The sequence below is a fragment of the Trypanosoma brucei genome, chromosome 3 (assembly GCF_000210295.1).
Source record: "Trypanosoma brucei gambiense DAL972 chromosome 3, complete sequence".
Lineage (NCBI taxonomy): Eukaryota > Euglenozoa > Kinetoplastea > Trypanosomatida > Trypanosomatidae > Trypanosoma > Trypanosoma brucei.
In genome coordinates this window covers 610658-627593 of record NC_026736.1, presented here as the reverse complement: position 1 = coordinate 627593, position 16936 = coordinate 610658, and the positions used below count along the sequence as shown (strand labels likewise).

The 16936-nt window shown below is 50.5% G+C and overlaps 5 protein-coding genes across 5 annotated transcripts; all 5 read left to right on the top strand.

The window, feature by feature from the left end:
- Positions 1-185: 185 nt before the first annotated feature.
- Positions 186-2801, top strand: TbgDal_III2820 (hypothetical protein, conserved; the record flags this gene model as incomplete). The annotated part of the gene is made up of 1 exon (XM_011773933.1): positions 186-2801. One exon carries the CDS (start codon positions 186-188, stop codon positions 2799-2801), a length of 2616 nt encoding a protein of 871 aa, XP_011772235.1.
- Positions 2802-3531: 730 nt separating this feature from the next.
- TbgDal_III2810 (hypothetical protein, conserved) lies at positions 3532-4452 on the top strand (the record flags this gene model as incomplete). The annotated part of the gene is made up of 1 exon (XM_011773932.1): positions 3532-4452. One exon carries the CDS (start codon positions 3532-3534, stop codon positions 4450-4452), a length of 921 nt encoding a protein of 306 aa, XP_011772234.1.
- An 844-nt stretch (positions 4453-5296) lies between these two features.
- TbgDal_III2800 (hypothetical protein, conserved) lies at positions 5297-10381 on the top strand (the record flags this gene model as incomplete). Its single annotated transcript, XM_011773931.1, has 1 exon — positions 5297-10381. The coding sequence occupies one exon, from the start codon at positions 5297-5299 to the stop codon at positions 10379-10381; it is 5085 nt and encodes a 1694-aa protein (XP_011772233.1).
- Positions 10382-11048: 667 nt separating this feature from the next.
- On the top strand, positions 11049-12353 carry TbgDal_III2790 (T. brucei spp.-specific protein; the record flags this gene model as incomplete). Its single annotated transcript, XM_011773930.1, has 1 exon — positions 11049-12353. One exon carries the CDS (start codon positions 11049-11051, stop codon positions 12351-12353), a length of 1305 nt encoding a protein of 434 aa, XP_011772232.1.
- Positions 12354-13310: 957 nt separating this feature from the next.
- TbgDal_III2780 (6-phosphofructo-2-kinase/fructose-2,6-biphospha tase,putative) lies at positions 13311-16382 on the top strand (the record flags this gene model as incomplete). The annotated part of the gene is made up of 1 exon (XM_011773929.1): positions 13311-16382. The coding sequence occupies one exon, from the start codon at positions 13311-13313 to the stop codon at positions 16380-16382; it is 3072 nt and encodes a 1023-aa protein (XP_011772231.1).
- Positions 16383-16936: the final 554 nt, after the last annotated feature.

Here is a 16936-nt window from a genome sequence, read left to right as displayed (position 1 = left end):
ACATACGCAGCTTCAACTTGAAGATTAACCAAATTTCCACGACCGTGGAAAAGGAGCGGAAGAGGACGTGGCTCTGTGGTTTCAGCCTCCAGCGTATCCCACGCCACGCGGAAGAGTGCAGGGTGTCCGGAGAAGGTATTGTTTACTAATCAATTATAAAAAAAAAAATTCGCGCGTCGTCGGAGATGCAGCGTCAGTGTGACGGTTGCAATGAGCCTGCGTCATCCTTCCAGTGCCCGTTATGTCAGGCGGAACTTATTACCGATCGGGGCTTTTTTTGTGGTCAGGAATGCTTCGCAAAGAACTGGCTTCAGCACCGCCGTACCTTCCATAAGAGTGGGGTAGTAAGGGCCAAACAACCACGTGGTGCAACTACCGGCAATGAGGGGGATACGGCTAACGGAAACAGCGCTGCTGCGACAAACGGCGATGAAACGCAGTTACGTAAAAAGAAGAGGAAAGGAGAAAAAATTCCCGGGAGGGAGCAGGAGGAAAATAAAAAGGGCGATAAGCTGCCGGCCAGACCTGTCGTAGGACCGTGGACGCCGCTCCCGAGGGGAGATGATGAGGGACGTGTGGAACCGCAACTTTTACCTGGTGTCCCCCGTGCCATCATTGGTGGCGCTTCAAGTGAACGATCAGTTGCATTTTGGTCAGCTGCACATGCAGCCGCAAGTCATATAGTGACTGAGTTATTGCACAAACCACAATTGCGGGATGAGGCCGATAGCGAGCCATTGAAGGTGCTGGTAATAACCGCCGATGCGCTTGGAGCGCACGCCATGGCTTGGGCCTGTCGCTGCAGCGGTCTTGGTCATTTAATGCAGCTTGTCGTGAAATCTATTGAGGCATCAAGCCCTGAAGTAGTCCCTTTCAACTACTTTGGAGGCGAGCGGCGAGTGGTAATAACGACGCAGGAAATAGTGGGCAATTTGCGTGATGGCTCAGCAGCGGCGTGGTTTTCAACACCAAACAATCTTTTGGTCACGCTTCCTGGTGTGAAAGATGCAGGTAAATTCCAGTCGGTGCATATGCGTGCCCTTTTTTTTCTGTATAGCAGGGAAACTGGGGAGTCGATGAGAGAAGAACTTCCGGGCGAGGAGGAGGAGGAGATTACGCATTTTGTGAAACCACTATTGCATGTTCCCGTTCAGTTGCATTCCTTATTCGATGCTTCCGGAGTCACAAACACCAATCAGGGTGAGAAGGGAGATGACGAAAAAAAAACTAAGAAAGCAAGACTGTTTCGCTTCGACAACAACGTGTCGACGTCCCTTGCGCGAGGCGACCTTCGGGGAGCGCTGCAGCATCTCGTCCGGCTCTACAGCACGGAACGCAGTGCGTTCGAGGAGGTTCTTGCCAACAGTTTTTTAGCTTCTCTTGGAGCGGCGAGTGTGGCCCATGCGCACCATGTTTTGGCGTATGTACTCCGTGAGCTTGTGGATCATTCTTCTCGCTTTAAGGCGAGCCAGGGCGCTACCTTGAAGGACATGGCTATACGCGCATTAACTCGAGTAATAGGATTAATTCAGCCGATAGTTGCTGAGGACGGGACACAGCACTGCAACACAACCGCTGCTACTTCAGCTGAGAGTGGAAGTACTGTCGATGGGTTCAAGGATAACGCACAGAGCGGTGAGGGCGACGCGACCGAATGTAAATTCCCTCCTCCGTCTGAGTTCGAGAGGAAAAAGTACTTTAATCACTACAGTTCGGCACCAAACCTGGCTCTGCAAGCGACGCTCTGCTATTTATATCCGTATACAACCGTCGGTGTTATTGATGCATGGGGCGCTGCGTGGGGTGTCAAGAAAACTTTGAAGGGGCCCGAGGCGCTGATACAAATGGACAAAGCGCGCAAGGACGCTGTGCTAAGGTTAGAGGGTCGCTATGGAACTAAGCTTGGTCCCTCGTTTGCAAAGTACCTTGTTGTTCTTATGCATTTTCTCTACGATGCTGTTGCGGGATACTCTCTCGCAGTGGAGGACGTGGAGAAGCGTACCTTGTGGTCATTAACGCTTCAAAGTGATGTGGGCCCGCTACGCAGCTTTCTTTCGAATTGCTTTTTGCTTCAGGAGGGTAAACCAGCTCTAAAGAAAAAGCCCACCTTATCCGCTCGAAAGACAACCCCGAGCGCAGACGAGTTGCGAGAGCTACGGCGCATGCTGCCGGTACGCACTGGATCAGTCGTAAGAGAATCAGTTTCATTGCCGTGGGTGGATCTCCCAATAGTGATGAATCGTGAACTGAGGGTGAAGCAGCTACAGCAGCAGGCAGTGGAAGAAATTCTGATGGCGATGCCACGCAAGCCTCGGCCCATGTACATTGGTGATGTTGGAAATCTTGTCGGCAGGTGGTTCCGCTTTAACGCACGTTTCGACGGTGTCCTCGGCGTAAGTCTGATGGATTTCCTTATTCAGCATCCCGAGGCATTCCGCGTGGTTGGAGATCTCGTGACGAGACGCACAGCTGGAACGTGTAACTCGGTGCCAATTCGCTTCAAGGATGACAGCGGTGATGATGACGATGATGACAACGAAGAACCTGACAAGAGTCGCAGAGCAAAGGACCGTGCGCTGCTCACTGGAGCAAAAAGTGGAAGCAAGGGAGGGTCCGGCAAAGAGCTTTCCGCACGTGCACGAAAGAAGGCCGCAGCGAAGGAGTTCAACAAGTCGCGCTTCAACCGAAATTACAAGCCACTCGATCCGTCAGCGAAGGTTCCCGGATACGTGCGGCATGCGCCTCGAAAAGTGAAGGGCCGCGGTAGGAAGGCGAACAAACGAAACACAAAACGCGGTTGACCCCAGTTCCAATAGAAGAGGATAAAGAGTGAGTTCCATTACAGCCTAACTTTATGTCTGTACCTTACTGCATATGTGTTGTTTTCAAGCAAAGGAGCTGCTGTGGAGAGAATGCGCTTCTGATATGTCCGGCTGCATGGACGCGGGATCCAGGAATAAGAGAAGTTACGTGTGTTTCGATGGTGGTGAAAGAAGAGAACCACTTAGGGGAGACCCACCGGAGGGGATAGTGAAGTTAATTAAATCGCGTTTAAGAATGTGTGAGTGCAGGAGGGAGAGCAACACAAAAGTATCGAGTGCCGCTGGGTGCCACGTAATCGCATGCAGCTGGCGGATTATTAACCAATGAGAGCATTTTTGAGTGTTGTAAGGGAGACGGTGCTTAATCCGGAGCACACGGTTTCCTTTCCCTTTGTTCGTCGTTTTCTATTCTCACCTCCTCATTTCAACAAGAAACGGGTGCCACAGTCACTCACTATCCTTTAGTTAGATAGGTTAGTAGAGGGGTTGGTTCCCCGTCACCGCAACGGCAGCGCCATCCCGCTTCACAGCGGCTGCTGTTGCTGCAGCGGGGCCCTACGCGGCCACCACAACTAAAGGAGTTGAGTGGAGTTTCCTTCGGAATGTCATTCCGTTGCGAGTAGAGGGACCGGGTTCAGCCGCCGCTCTCTACAGGCACGCCTTCATCCACCAGGAACATCTCATCCAGCGCGTGCTGGGCGCACTGGAGATGGTGCCGCTACCGGCCCTGCCACGAATGTTGCTGGCTGAAGGGTTTCAGCGGATGCTTGAGGGACAATCACCGCAGCGGGATCTTCGTGCGCTTTTTGAGGAGGCAGAGATGGAAGCGCATCGGCTGCTGCTGGACATGGACCTTGCATGGAGAAGGCAACAACCCGAATCCCATCTCTATGCGGCTATAAGGCATGATCCATTGTCACGACTTCTCGCGTATGAGCTCTATGCCATCTGTGGTTACTATGTGCAGTTGATGAGTATAAGCGGTAGCCCAGAGGTGGGAGCTGCGGCTCTGTTACGCACCCTTATTGCGAGTGACGTACGTACGGATCATCTTTTGCAGCATACGACGCTGCGGTTTGAGGCCCTTCCTCGAGACGTTGTGACTGGTGAAAGACTTCACCCCTGTGAAGCACCTGTGGAGGCTTTTGTGAAGGAATGTTTGTTGCTGGAGCGAGATGCATTTGGTCGGTTTCGCTTTGACCCTCGAGGAGATAATCGGCTCCTCATGCATTGTCTCAAGCTGGATGACATAGTTAAGACGCCCAAATCTTTCTCTGTGGTGTTGGATCCCCTGGTGCGACGGTACGGAAACTTCGATCTTGACCGAGCTGTCGTGTATCAGGGACGATGGATGCAGCACAGGCTGGCATGCAGGGAGGAGGAGCATCGTGTAGATGAGCGGCTACCCCTTCTAGAGACAGTGGGAGTCAAAAATAGTACTGGTGAAGCTGACACTTCTGGGTTCAATGAGGACCTCACTTTTATTGTGCGATACAACGATCCGATTTGTCGCCGGCACAAGGAGACATCACTGGAGAAAGAGGCTGACAAGTGTCATGTTGAAGTCTTTGAACTGGCAGTAGAGGATACAGCCCGCACATTCTGGGAAAAATGGTTCTTGGATCGTTAATGGAGAGGATCGTGGCTGGGGCTATGAGCTCAAGCACCTGTGTCACGTTCGGAATGATGGCAGTAGCTTCCCTCATCACTTTTGGAGGTAGATTGTGTGTTACTCGTGTACCGTTCCAGTGGCGCAGCGCCATGGAAACCGTACGATTTGAGCGGTGCTCCACCTCTATTCTTTTCAATCTAACACTTACCTTAGCAGGGGGCGAAGGAGTGCGTTGTAGTGAAAACTCCAGCTGCTGAGGCGAATATAATGGTTGAGCGAACCACTGCACATTTGGGTCTCGGGGCGTTTTTCGTTGTTTCTGCTTATTTTTTTTTCTGTTTAAGGGTTCCAGCAGCATCCACACACAATAAAAAAGAAACAGGCTGTGTGCCCGCCCTTGCTTTCGATTTGACCCTTTTAAGGTTAAAAGGATAACTTTGTTAGTTTTTTCTTGTATTTTTATTCACAAGGACCACATGCTAACGTCGTTAATTTCCTTTCAGATAACTGTTTCTTGTTTATTTTTGTCACACCACAACAAATCTGTCAATTCTTACACATCTGCATGCGTCATGTGGTTTTGGAACACAATGAACAAAAGAGGAAAGGAAATTGTAATCAGCCAACTTCGAGTAGGAGAGGGGCCGGAAAGGCACCCAGTGGTGTGAACGGGCTTCTGCAATTTGTTCGGACCGCTCATTCCTCCGTCACTGGCATATAGTTTCCACGGAAGCCACGTGCAAGCGTGAACAGTAAGGGACCAAGCGGGAAAACAATCCCTGTTTATCAACATAAGGCGGTGACAACTAGTAAACCAAGGAAAGGTTACTGCCGGGAAACGTTGCCGTAACTTTTTGCTGCAATGTCTCTCACAATTCCCATACGAACCGAAAAACCCACACTCCTTTACAAGCGCATGAGGCCCTCCACGAGTGTTGCCACTACTGTTCCCAGTTTCGTCCGTGGCGCGGTGTCCGAGACGGCGGCTGCCTCAAGGCGTGAGGTGCTGCAAGAGTTTCACAGCTTCGAAATGATAGCTGATGCAGATGGGCATTTGCAGTCTGATGCCGGTCTTGTCTTTTCTGATGGCGATGGCAGTTTCACAGCAGGCCATGACCACGACGATGTGGACGACGAGACGGCCGAACGTGAGTTCCAGTCTCATTGGAAGGATTCTCTTCACCGCACACGGGAAGAGCTGAAGGGTCAAACGATACATCCAGATACCTATCGAATAAATGATATTTGGCGGGAGGTCGCGCGTGAGGAAAAGCTGCGGGGAGATGATGAGGCGTTGCTTACTGGAAAGGAAGTGCTCACGCCATCTCGTCTCTTGTCACCTCCTTTGGGCAACGCGCCCGATCACGATTCCCCGGAGGCTATCCTTGACGATCTCGGAAGGCTGAAACTTCGTATGGAGAGAATCAAAAACAGGCAGGGCCGTCGTGTGGGCAAGGCTCACAGCATCATAGGCATCCATGAAGCAGGCTCTGGCGTTGAGGACTCCTCGTCTTCAGCTGGAGAATCCGACTTTGATCCGGACCGTTATGTGGCGCCGATACTTCACGGTTCTGCGGCTGCACGGGGCAACGACGTATTGCTGCTGGAAGCGCAGCAACGAGGTACATCTAGTGACAACCTTCGGGACATCTTTCCCGACTCTGAAAGTGTGAAAGAGGCGATGCGGCTTCTTGACTATAGTGTACAGTCAGATTGTCCAGACGTTGTGGCGTGCATCCATCGCTGTCAGGAGGCCCAGCGGATTTACTGTCCTAAAAATGAGATACCCGTTTTTACTGGGAAAAAGGGCAGCACGGTGCGAGGGGAGGCCGCGCCACCGGTTGTGTCACCGCCGCCTCGTGCCGCGAAGGCGAAGCCGCCGTCAGTAGAGGAGTTGGCGAGGCTTGTAGCTGGATCCTTACCAACGATACCCAGGGAACTGATAGAGGAGCTTCAGGACCAGCGCCGACTGCTCGAGCGACTATCCGCAGCGCAGGAGGAAAGCCTTCGAAGACACTCAAAGGAGCAACAGGAGGCGGCGCGGAGGCGTCTTATGGCACCGCGTCCCGATCCACTGTTCAATTTGTACGTTCCAGAAGCCATGCAAGTACCAGAGCTGCATCATACCACAGGGATGGTTCAGCGAACGGAGCAGCAGCAACACCAGCAACTACGTCGAAGCCCGCAACGATCGATTCCGCCCGTTATCACAATTATGTCTAATCAGCCTGAGCCCCCGATTCCCCCCCCGCGGCCCATCCCTCCCCCTCACGTAATAAAGGAGGAGCTGCAGCGGGTTCACCAACAATACGAACGTATTTTGCGTGACGAGCGTCGGGCGTGGACGGAACTCGTGCAGAATCAGAAGGATGCCTTTGAAAGGGAGAAGAAGGCCGCGGCGGAGGCTATGCACAATTTCACGATGAACCAACAGCGGGTGAACGCTGAAGAGACTAAGCGTATCATTGCGGCTCAGGAAGTGCGTCAACAACGAATGCAGCATGCATCGCAGTTACAGCAACAGCGCGCGATGCAGCAAATGGTGTCCAAGGTGCTGTGCGAAACGGGCACGCGGACCCCTGTGAGCAAAGTTTCACCTTTCCAAGGTCGTAATCAGCCATCAAAGGCCCGGCGCGGTGGCTTGCCTGCGCGAAAGGTGGGAAGAAGGCAGCCACCCGAAAAGAGCGTCGCTAGAAACAAACCGGGGACTTCTGCTGAGCCCAGCGGGGGTGAGGGGGCCCAGTCAACAACGAAGGGGCCCTTCAAGGTTGTGCTCCTTCCAGGGGAAGGTGAAGGGGCCACCACAACTTCTCCCAGCCCCTCACCTCAAGCTGGCGAGAAGGCACGAACGGAAGAGGTTGTGGTTCTTTCTGATGATGAAGGAGGGGAGGCCGCGAAGGATTTTTGTGACCCTGAATCTGGGAAGCGTGGCTCCGTCTCTAAAGACCGAAGGGCAAGCGGGTCTTTGCCGGCCTCAGCGAAAATGAGAGGTGTAGCCGTTAAGCGTGGAAGTGGGCTATCATCGGGTGGAACGGCAAAGGGCCGTGCCACTTCTGCGTCGCAGTCCAAGAGGAACAGCGCTGCATCCCCACGAGGTAACGGTTCACAGCCTTCCCTAAGTGCCACTCAAGAGAATATCGGATCTGTTGTGCCTTCTTATGCGTTTGATGTCAAGAACGCACAGATTAATAGAGCTCGTGAATTTGAGAATACCGAAGAAATTGCCCTCGCTTCATCTTTTCCTTCATTGCGAGACGACCTACCGGATACTGTTAGGCTCGAGGGTGGTTTAACACGTACGTTTGAGGACGCCGCAGCTGCTGCCGCCATTGGTGACAGCCGTGGCTGTGGTCGGCGTGAGGCGGAAGCGATGTTTATGCGCAGCGTTGTTTTGCTCGGCGACAATCTCACCCCAGACGAGTTGGCCCGGAAACGGATGGTCCAAAATGCCTTTGATGTTAATCTTCACGTACCACCTCCTACAAACAATGTTGAAGGAGGACTTGAGCGGCCGTGTGATGCCTACTTCTACGGTGTTGAGCGCGATGAGTTAACTCCGCGCCGTCGAGCTGAGCTGCGCGCTGTTGAGGCGCAGTCGCTGCTGGAGGCAAGGCGTCGTTTAGAGCGTATTAAGGAGCTCTCGATTGGTGGCAACAAACGGAAATTCGGTGAACCGTCCACTTCCTTCGAAGAAGGCGTGGGGGAGAGGTTTGAGCGGCGGCTATGTGAACTCATTTCTAGCGACGTGATTCGCTGTGTCATTGAAGAAGGAGTTGAAGGAGACCTATTTGGCGAACTGATGCAGCTTCTCGAGAGCGACCTTGTGAGAGCTGAAATCCATAGAATTCTGGAGAATGATAGGGCTGCCTCTGACGAAGAACCAGGTGACATAACACAACTACAAATGGTAGAAACTGTGAAAGGTTTAAGGAACCGTTACGGTTCTTTCGGTGCTCCTGCATTTGAAAGTGTGAGCCGGGAGGAAACACTACTGCACCACATTCAAGAGGAGTTGGTGAGGGTAATCGCGGATGCGGTGGAAGGTGCCGAAAAAGGCTCTGTTGAAGAGGAATGTGGCATCAGGAATGATGAAAGCGCCGAAGAAGGAAAGGCAGGAGCAACACCCAGTGTGGGATCTCCTTCGCTTCATTCAGTGCATGCTCAGTTGGAAGGCGTAATGACACAGGAAAGCCCGCAGTGGGTTCATGAAATCATCCGAGCGGGTGATGATCCACTTCGGTCACCGTCAGCAGAGATGGAGACTACTAGTGCTCATTTGCAGCCGCAGCTGAAACAACAACAAGACGTAGGCGGAGTTACCGGTGTCGATTTTGTAACCCCATCAGCCGCGACGCTTTCCAATGTTGCTGTGGCAGTGGAAGGTGCTATCGGGGATCCCGCCGTCATCTCTGATGGGGCGGTTGGGGGTAACACGATCAGAATCGTCCTCGATGTGGCACCGGTAACTCAACTTCTAACCACTGCGCGGCTGCTGCCGCAAGCAGCAGAGCAGTTACACGAAGGGATGCAGCAGTGGCGCCAAATGACAGAGGGTCCGGGTCCCATGACTGAAGACCCGCGGCTACCATGCTCAACTGAGGAGACTTTACCACGGCTTGAACTTCCTGATTTGCAGTCTAGTGGACTCGGTGGCACTGTTACGCAAGTCGCGGTTTTAGATGTCCCACCGCTGCGACAAGAGATACCGGCGCCGAATGTTCCGGAAGAAACGGTTCCGCCCCTGCCACTTCTACTCCCCATTTCATCCGCCCCTCCACATCTCCCAGTATCCGGAGAGCCTCAACTTGTCCACAGGGCCATCCATGAGGAGCAGCTCGCTGAGGCACGTCGTTTGTGTGAGGAGGGCGAGTACCATCGCCGGCAGTTGGTGTGTGAGCAAGAAGAGATGATGCGGTATTCATTTGTGATGATGTGGGATTGGGAGCACGAGCACATCGTCCGTGTGGAGAAGGAGAAGAAACAACAGCAACATATTTTGGAAAGCATGCTGAATGAGAGGTTGGCGGCTCAGAGGCAGTCTCCTGTGATGTCTGAGGTGGTTAGGCACACAAGGGTGGAGCGAAGCCACTCTCTTCCTGCTGCTCCAGCTGATGTTTCTTATGCCTCCGCGGGAGATGATCCGGCGAAAGCTGCACCTTCAACTGGAATTCGTGACCCCATTACAAAATTCATATTCGAGTGGATGCGTGAGTTTGACCCTCGAAAGACGGAGAAGACGTTTGGGGAAAAGTTGCGGGAAGCGAGTATGGCGGCTGAAGGGAGACAACCAACGTATCCCAAACAACGTGTCGGAATTGCTGTGACTGACGGGAGGGCAACAGCAACGACAGATGACGATGACGAGGATTCCACTGAACCAGTGGAGCGGGATGTTCGAAGGAGACTGCTAATGGAAATAGATGCCGCTGATTCCTCTTCGTGGTTCTCTTCAGCTCACACTAGCAGCCTCACTGAGGGCGGAACCCCACAGTTCACTAGACGCCGTGGTACGGTGCCAACGGCCAATGTTGCGGCCGCTGCCCGGCCCATTGTTTCTCTGCTTGGAGAAGGTTGCTGTGACGTGTACCGGCATTTCCACAATGCTGAAGGCTCGTCTTCGAAGACGACCGAGACAACTCGGTACTCTTCCTCTTTTCACCTTGAACAGGAACCCGTGAGTAAGCAGCACCGCCATCACATGCCGAAGCCATCGTCACCTGCGGGAACATCAACAACAAAGACGGAAAGTACCTCTACATCCGCCAACACCGCGAAGACCACCAAATTAACATCAAGTGGAAGCGGATCTGAACACTTGGAGGATACGGCTCCAGCCACACATCTACATGAAACGCTAAGGCGGCACCTCAACTACGAACAACCTTTGGATCATAGGCGTGATTACGTGCCAGAGGATCTGCGAAAGCGGCCGGCAAAGCGGAAGTAACGGAGATTCATGTGAGTTGATAAGGGTATGTGCGTGTGTGTGTAATGCTAAGCAGTTTGCGTATCATAAATGAGCAGCAGAGTTGGAATCCGGTTCCTTCTCTACCATACAACGATCATTTCCCGCTTGTGGGTACGATCTCCCTCTGCTCCTTCTGCCTTCTAAGTACCGAAGGGGGTAGGAGGAAGAGGATCTATCGGACATAGACTTGTTGCTTTTTCTCTAGAAGAATGTTTTTTTTTCCGCCTGCCGCTCTGTTTTTTCATTGTATAACGAAATTGCTTTTGTTGGTTGTACAAGTAGAAGCTTTCACATCTTCTTTGCATGTGTTCCGAACTGACTTAATTTATCAGTTTTTGTTTTTCGTATTCTTCTTTTCCTCCGTATCTTCTCTTCTTCAACTGAGAATTTGTGTTGCAGGGGTTATTTGGTGTTCATGAATGTTTGTTAAGGCAATTTATACAAAGGTCCCCAAATAAAATTAAAACGCGAAGAAAACAGACATCCTTTCCTACATTATAACGTCATTTCCCCCCTTCGTCTTCTAGACCGTCGTTGTGTGAGTTTGGTGAGGTGGAAGTCATTGCATTTGTGAGAAGAAGCTCCATTTAAAAAAAAATAAAATCAAAGGCAAAGGGGATTACTGGTGACGATAAGAGCAATCTCAATGCAAAAGTCAGTTCCTTCATATGTTGACCCATTTGGAACTTGTCCTTCATCTCATGCCAACACACCACGCGCGCCATGCAGGCGACACCAGCGGAGACTTCACAAGACAACACATGGTGGAATTTCTACAGGGAACGTGCAAGACGTTGATGAGTTTGACGATGGGTTCGTTGGCATAAATCTCTTCGCTGAACCGGAGAGTCCAGAGGCTGTTCGTGAGGGCTGTAATTGTGATTTGCAGCGGGGGATCCCACCGCAGCGGAAACACGTTGTTTTGGAATCGCGACCCAATGTGTTCGTGCCTGTCGTTGAGCAAAACAAATGCGGAGAGTTGACGGGGGATGACGTTGTCTCTGATGTGATGCGTGAAATGCCGCAGCCGCAGTCGTCATGTATTGGATGTAGAATTAAGACACATAACAGCGCAGGTATAGGAGCTCGGCCTTTACATCTCCCCGAACCAGTTGATTGCGCGGAAGGAAACCGCCACGCAATCAAAGTGCTGCTTTTATACATGAACCATATGGAGGTGACGATGAGTTCGCTAACCGCAGGCGCTTCCATCTTTTCACTCTTGTGGCTCATTATTTTTGTAGCGTGGGAGAAAGAATCGGTGGAGGATTCACTACTTCTGTACATTGCCATCACACACAGTTATGAGGGTGCTGCTTTTCAGTTCTTGTTCATTTTACTTTTAGTTGCCTCCTTGACGCCATTTGCATGGAGGTTTGCAAATAAACAGTGGGCTGAGGAAGTGAGTGATAGATGCCCTGCTGGTATTAATCCTCTTCCTCAGCATTTGTCCCGTCGCGAGGGTATTATTGACGGTGCGCGTTTCCCCATTTCGTGCAATCCCGTCACTTCACATGTTGATACGTGTAGCAATGCTGCAACAGTAGTGGCTCCTGGCTTACGGTGTGATGTGAGGCACTCAAATGCAGGAGTCAAAACACAAAGTCACTTGCAACAGCACAAAGACATTTCCCATGGAGGTGATGTTGCGCCTAACGCTGCTGCTGCCGCTTCGTGGGAAGTTGAGGTATCGCTTAAAAGTCCGTGGATGTTATTGTTGAAGCCGATTGTACCATTGTATATAATTTGCACGGCCCTCACCGTGGCGCAAATTGCTCTTACAGAAGGGTGGGATGCTGCGAAATTACAAAAAGTTACTGCGGCGGATGCTTCGAGCCTGCGAATTGTTTTGTTGACGGTAATATCTGTCCGAGCTGGTCTTATGTCACTCGCGGTGCTATGTAACCTTTTCAGACCTTCCAAGGAAATGAAGGTTTATTTCCTTTCATGAATTTAGATTTTTTAAAGAAAAAGATCATACATATGTGTATATGTATATATATATATTTTGGTTTTTTTTTGCGAACCTCGTACTAATGTCGATTGTCTATACTGAGATTTTTTTTTTTAATCGCCTTTTTCTGGTACGCTCACGAAAAAAAAGGAGGAGGGACACTGCGTTTTCCTTTTTTTTTTAAAAAAGAAAAGTGACGCCATTCTTTGTTGGTGTTTCTATTATTATTATTATTTTGTAGAAAATGCTGTTAGGTTGAGCACGCGCAACGTTTACCATCTTAAACATATGTACAAATGATCGTGAAAGCATAAACAAAAATTTAGGTAAAACATGAACACCTAAATATAAGTGTTCGCGTGCGTTATTAATATGTTTGCGCGCCTGCACATGTTTCTTTCATTTCGTCTCTTCATTTGTTTATTTCCTTTTTCCTTTTCATCACGTTGGTGGTGTTTGATTGAAGCGACTTGGGGCGAGGTTAATTAAATATACTTTCAGGTTAGTGCGGTGCCACGGTTTTTTTTTTTTCGCTCATTACTATTAATCACTGCTTACATCATTGTTATTCTACTTATTTCTTCTGCGTTCTTTTTTTTTTTTACCCTTCTGAAGTAAAGAAAAGAAGTGTTAAGCTAAGCCAGGGGAGAAGAATCTGGAAAAATAGCAGGTCAAGGAACGGCGTGTCTTATCAAGTTACCAGTCATTATTATTGTTAGTTATTAGTTATTAATAACAGTTGTTATTTTTATTGCCCCATAATATTCCCCTATACGCGGAGCGAAGGAAATAAAAATAAAGAAAGTAAAAGAGGAGAGGAAGAGGTACCGCATAGTTCCGAAAACAATAGTCGCGTAAGGACAGCGGGCTCTGTAAGGGCAGAACTGAAGAGTGGGGGATAACAAATAACAGCAGTAATAACAACAATATTAAAGCAAAGTAAAGAAAACGTTGATGAATCCACAAAATCACGTTTGTTGCGCGTTGTCGGAAAAGTTGTTGGAAATGACCTCTAAAACAGCAACGACCGCAACAAAAATAGGAGGAAGAGGAGGAGAAGAAGGAAATGAGGCCGAGGCGGACTCCACCGATGAGGGGAGACGACTGCCATGTGAAGTTATTTCAGTTACCCCTGGACGAAGAGGGAAAGAGGAAGAAGTGGATGCGGCAGAGGGAAGAGGAGGACCTATGGGAGTAGATGTGAGAAGGAACCCGCCTTCTTCACAAGATTCCAATGAACAGGAATGGGTTCATATTTATGGCGCAAGTCCATCACACAGGAGCCCTTCACTAAGGAGTAGCAGCCACGCCTCGCCGTTTTTGGCCAGTGGTGCGGCTTCAAGCGTGGGGGGATGCGGGGTTTCAGAGTTTGGGGCGTCGTTACTGGGGAATTTGGGCCATGCAACCTCAGGGGATAGCGATGGTGCGTCCGTAGCCTCTTCACAGCAATTGGGTATGTGCAAACGTGGAAGGTTCATGTCACTCCCTCTAGAATCTTGTGTGCGGAATGTTGGACGAGGACTAAGGAGTAAAGGAGAGGTGTTATTGCCAATAGACAAGATGCCTCATCACTCGCGGTGCCTATCATGCCCTGAGGAGGATATGTGCAAATTCGATGAACGCCGCGCGTCGCCTTCTTGCTGCCACAAGAGGAAGGGGTTACTATTGCCCCAGCTCAGCATTCCAGATCCTAATGATCCATTAGCGGCGCGTGAGAAGTGTCGCAACGCTCTCATAGCCGAACTGCAGAGACGCAAGGGCTTCTTGCAGGTTCAACTCGGTTGGCTTCAACGTGAAGTCTCTGCGTGGAATATATTTGCTCTTGTCCGCGCCTGTAATTCATCGGAGCTGCACTATTTGCTAGAACGGAAACTAGTAGATGTCAACCAACGGGATTACAATGGTTGCACCCCGCTTCACGTGGCGGCGCTCGGAGGAAACGAATCCGTAGTGCGCGTTCTCATATCGTTTGGTGCCGACATTACGGCAATCGACAACACGGGCCGTACGCCGCTTGATTGGGCTGCGGAGAACCGTCATAGTGGTGTGTGCCGCCTTCTAGTGGCGGTGACAAAGCATGCTCAGATGAAAAAGGAGCAGCGACGTCATCACGTTCATTCAAGCCGTGGTAACGGCTCTATTTCCCCAAATTATCACGGCACGCCCACATGTGGCGCTGCGGCAACAGAAGGACCTTCATGCGGTGGAAATTCGCCAGGGATGCCGTCCATTTCACTTCCCAGCTGCAAAAAGGGATCCGCGTCGCAGTCTACAGTGAAGGATACGAAAGGGACGCGTGGATGGGGATCCAAGGCACCGCTGGCCGTGTCACCGGGCGATAGCGTTCTCTTTTCCGCCCTCCCCCCTGACATGGTGGCACAATACCGTGCGAGAGATTGCTTGAACAGGGTGAGGGATCAAGGGGCGGAAGGGAGATTACCTAATGCAGTGGACGACATTGCCAACATGTCCTCAAGTTATACGACTGTGTCGGATGCGGTTTCCCTCATTGTTTGTATGGTGGGGTTACCGGGACGGGGGAAGTCGTTTATTGGCCGACGGATCGCACGTTATCTTAATTGGAAGGGAGTTCCCTGTCGTGTGTTTAATGTCGGGAACTACCGCCGTAGGCTCCTCGGTGTGGAGGGTACGTGCAGTGCAGATTTCTATGATCCGCAAAATTTGCAGGCGAAGCAAATGCGTGACAAGGTGGCAACTCTTGCTTTTGGAGATCTTATTCATTTTATTGCCCACCATCGGGTGGCCTGTGGCGTGTTTGACGCAACAAACACCACGAAGGCTCGCAGGAAGTATTTGTTGGAGTGCTTGCAACAGGAAGCAGAGAAACACAACATCAACTGTAGAGTAATATTCATTGAGTCAGTGTGCAATGATTTAAACCTCATCACAGAGAACATACTACGTGCAAAGTGTGGTAATGATGACTTTAAGAATGTCAAGGACGCGGGTGAGGTGATCTCCGCATTTTACTCTCGGATTGCGGAGTATGAAAAGGTGTACGAGCAGCTGGATGCGGATGAAGGCATTAGTTTCATTCGCATTATCAATGCAAAGCATCATGTCATTCTTCACAAGATTCCCTGCGGACTAGCAAGTCTCATCTCGTTCTTTTTATTAAATCTTCACCCTGTTGCTCATCCCATTTATATTGCGGTCCCCGGGGAAACGGTGGGTGACAGGAAACACATATACGGCGGGGATGACCGCCTCACCCCTCTCGGTGAGAAGTTTGCGGATGCCCTAAAGCGGTTTATATTGGAGCGGGATGCACCCAACATGGTCGTGCTTCACGGAACAAATCCGAACGTTATGAATACACTGCGGCCGCTGGAACAGGCTTTAGAGCCGGACAGCAGCGACGATGGCAGCAGTTTCCCGAGGGGGGCTCGCGGATGCGGCGGCTTTTGCGTGCCGCTGGCGGAGTTGCTTTGTCCACTTCCCGGTCTCGACAGAATCAATTTTGGGCGGTTTTGCGGCCGGACAGTCAAGCAGGTACGGACCAGATACTCAAAACTCTGCAAGCTTCTCTACGCAGGCTCGCCGATGGGGAGTGGTTCCTATATCGCAGCGGATGATGAAATTGCTGACCCTGGAAAAGAGAAGGCTCAGCAAGAGGAGCCACCGTTACTGGGGACGGCAGAATGCGCATCAGACGCTGCTAATATATGTGCGGAGGGCCTTCGCCGCTTTCTCCATGTTCCCAACGGGGCGGACCCTCGTCTTTCTTACTGCGTGCAGTTTCCCAACGGTGAGAGTTGCAGGCAGGTAAATGTTCGGTTGGAGCCGGCACTTATGGCCGTCATGCGGGTGCGTGGTCCGGTGTTTGTTGTCGCCTCATCCGTACCAGCGCAAGGGGTTCTCGCATTCTTTGCCGATGCGTTGCCTGAAATGGCTCCAGCTTTGCGCCTCCCTTCACACGCTGTAGTAGAAATTAGCGTGAGGGGTGATATAACCGTACACCAGCTGGTAAAGCCCTGTGACCGCCCACTGCAACCGAGCGAATGAGTGAGACGACGGAAGGTGAGGGAATATATATATATATATTCGTATATTTATGTGTGTGTGCGTGTGTCTGTGCGGGACGGCAGGTTCATATCCGCAGCCGCAATTGTTGTCACTACTGTTGCTTCTAGGGTTGTGTATCGTTATGGTTTTCCTCTTTTTTTGTTTTCTTTGTCGGTTTACCTTTTCGTTTCGTTATGTTTTTGCTATATTATATCACGTTTTTTTCCTCTTTTCCATTGATTTGTATGCAACTGTGGACGTCCACCGCATTTTCGTCTCAGCTGCGGTGGCCGCCTAAGTTTGTGTACAAGTTCTCTAAACAGCAACAAGAGATTTCACGAGGATGGAATCTGTGAAAGCGTATTCAGAAGTACGTCTAACGCAAAGAAAAGAAGGAAGACAACGCGAGAGTAAAATGGAAGGAGTGCGGGGAAAAAATCGTGTTTCGATAAGGGAGTATGTTAATAAAGGAAAAGGGACATATATATATATATATATATATATACAAATATACGTGGAAGTATGTATATGCACTTATATAATGATGTATGTTT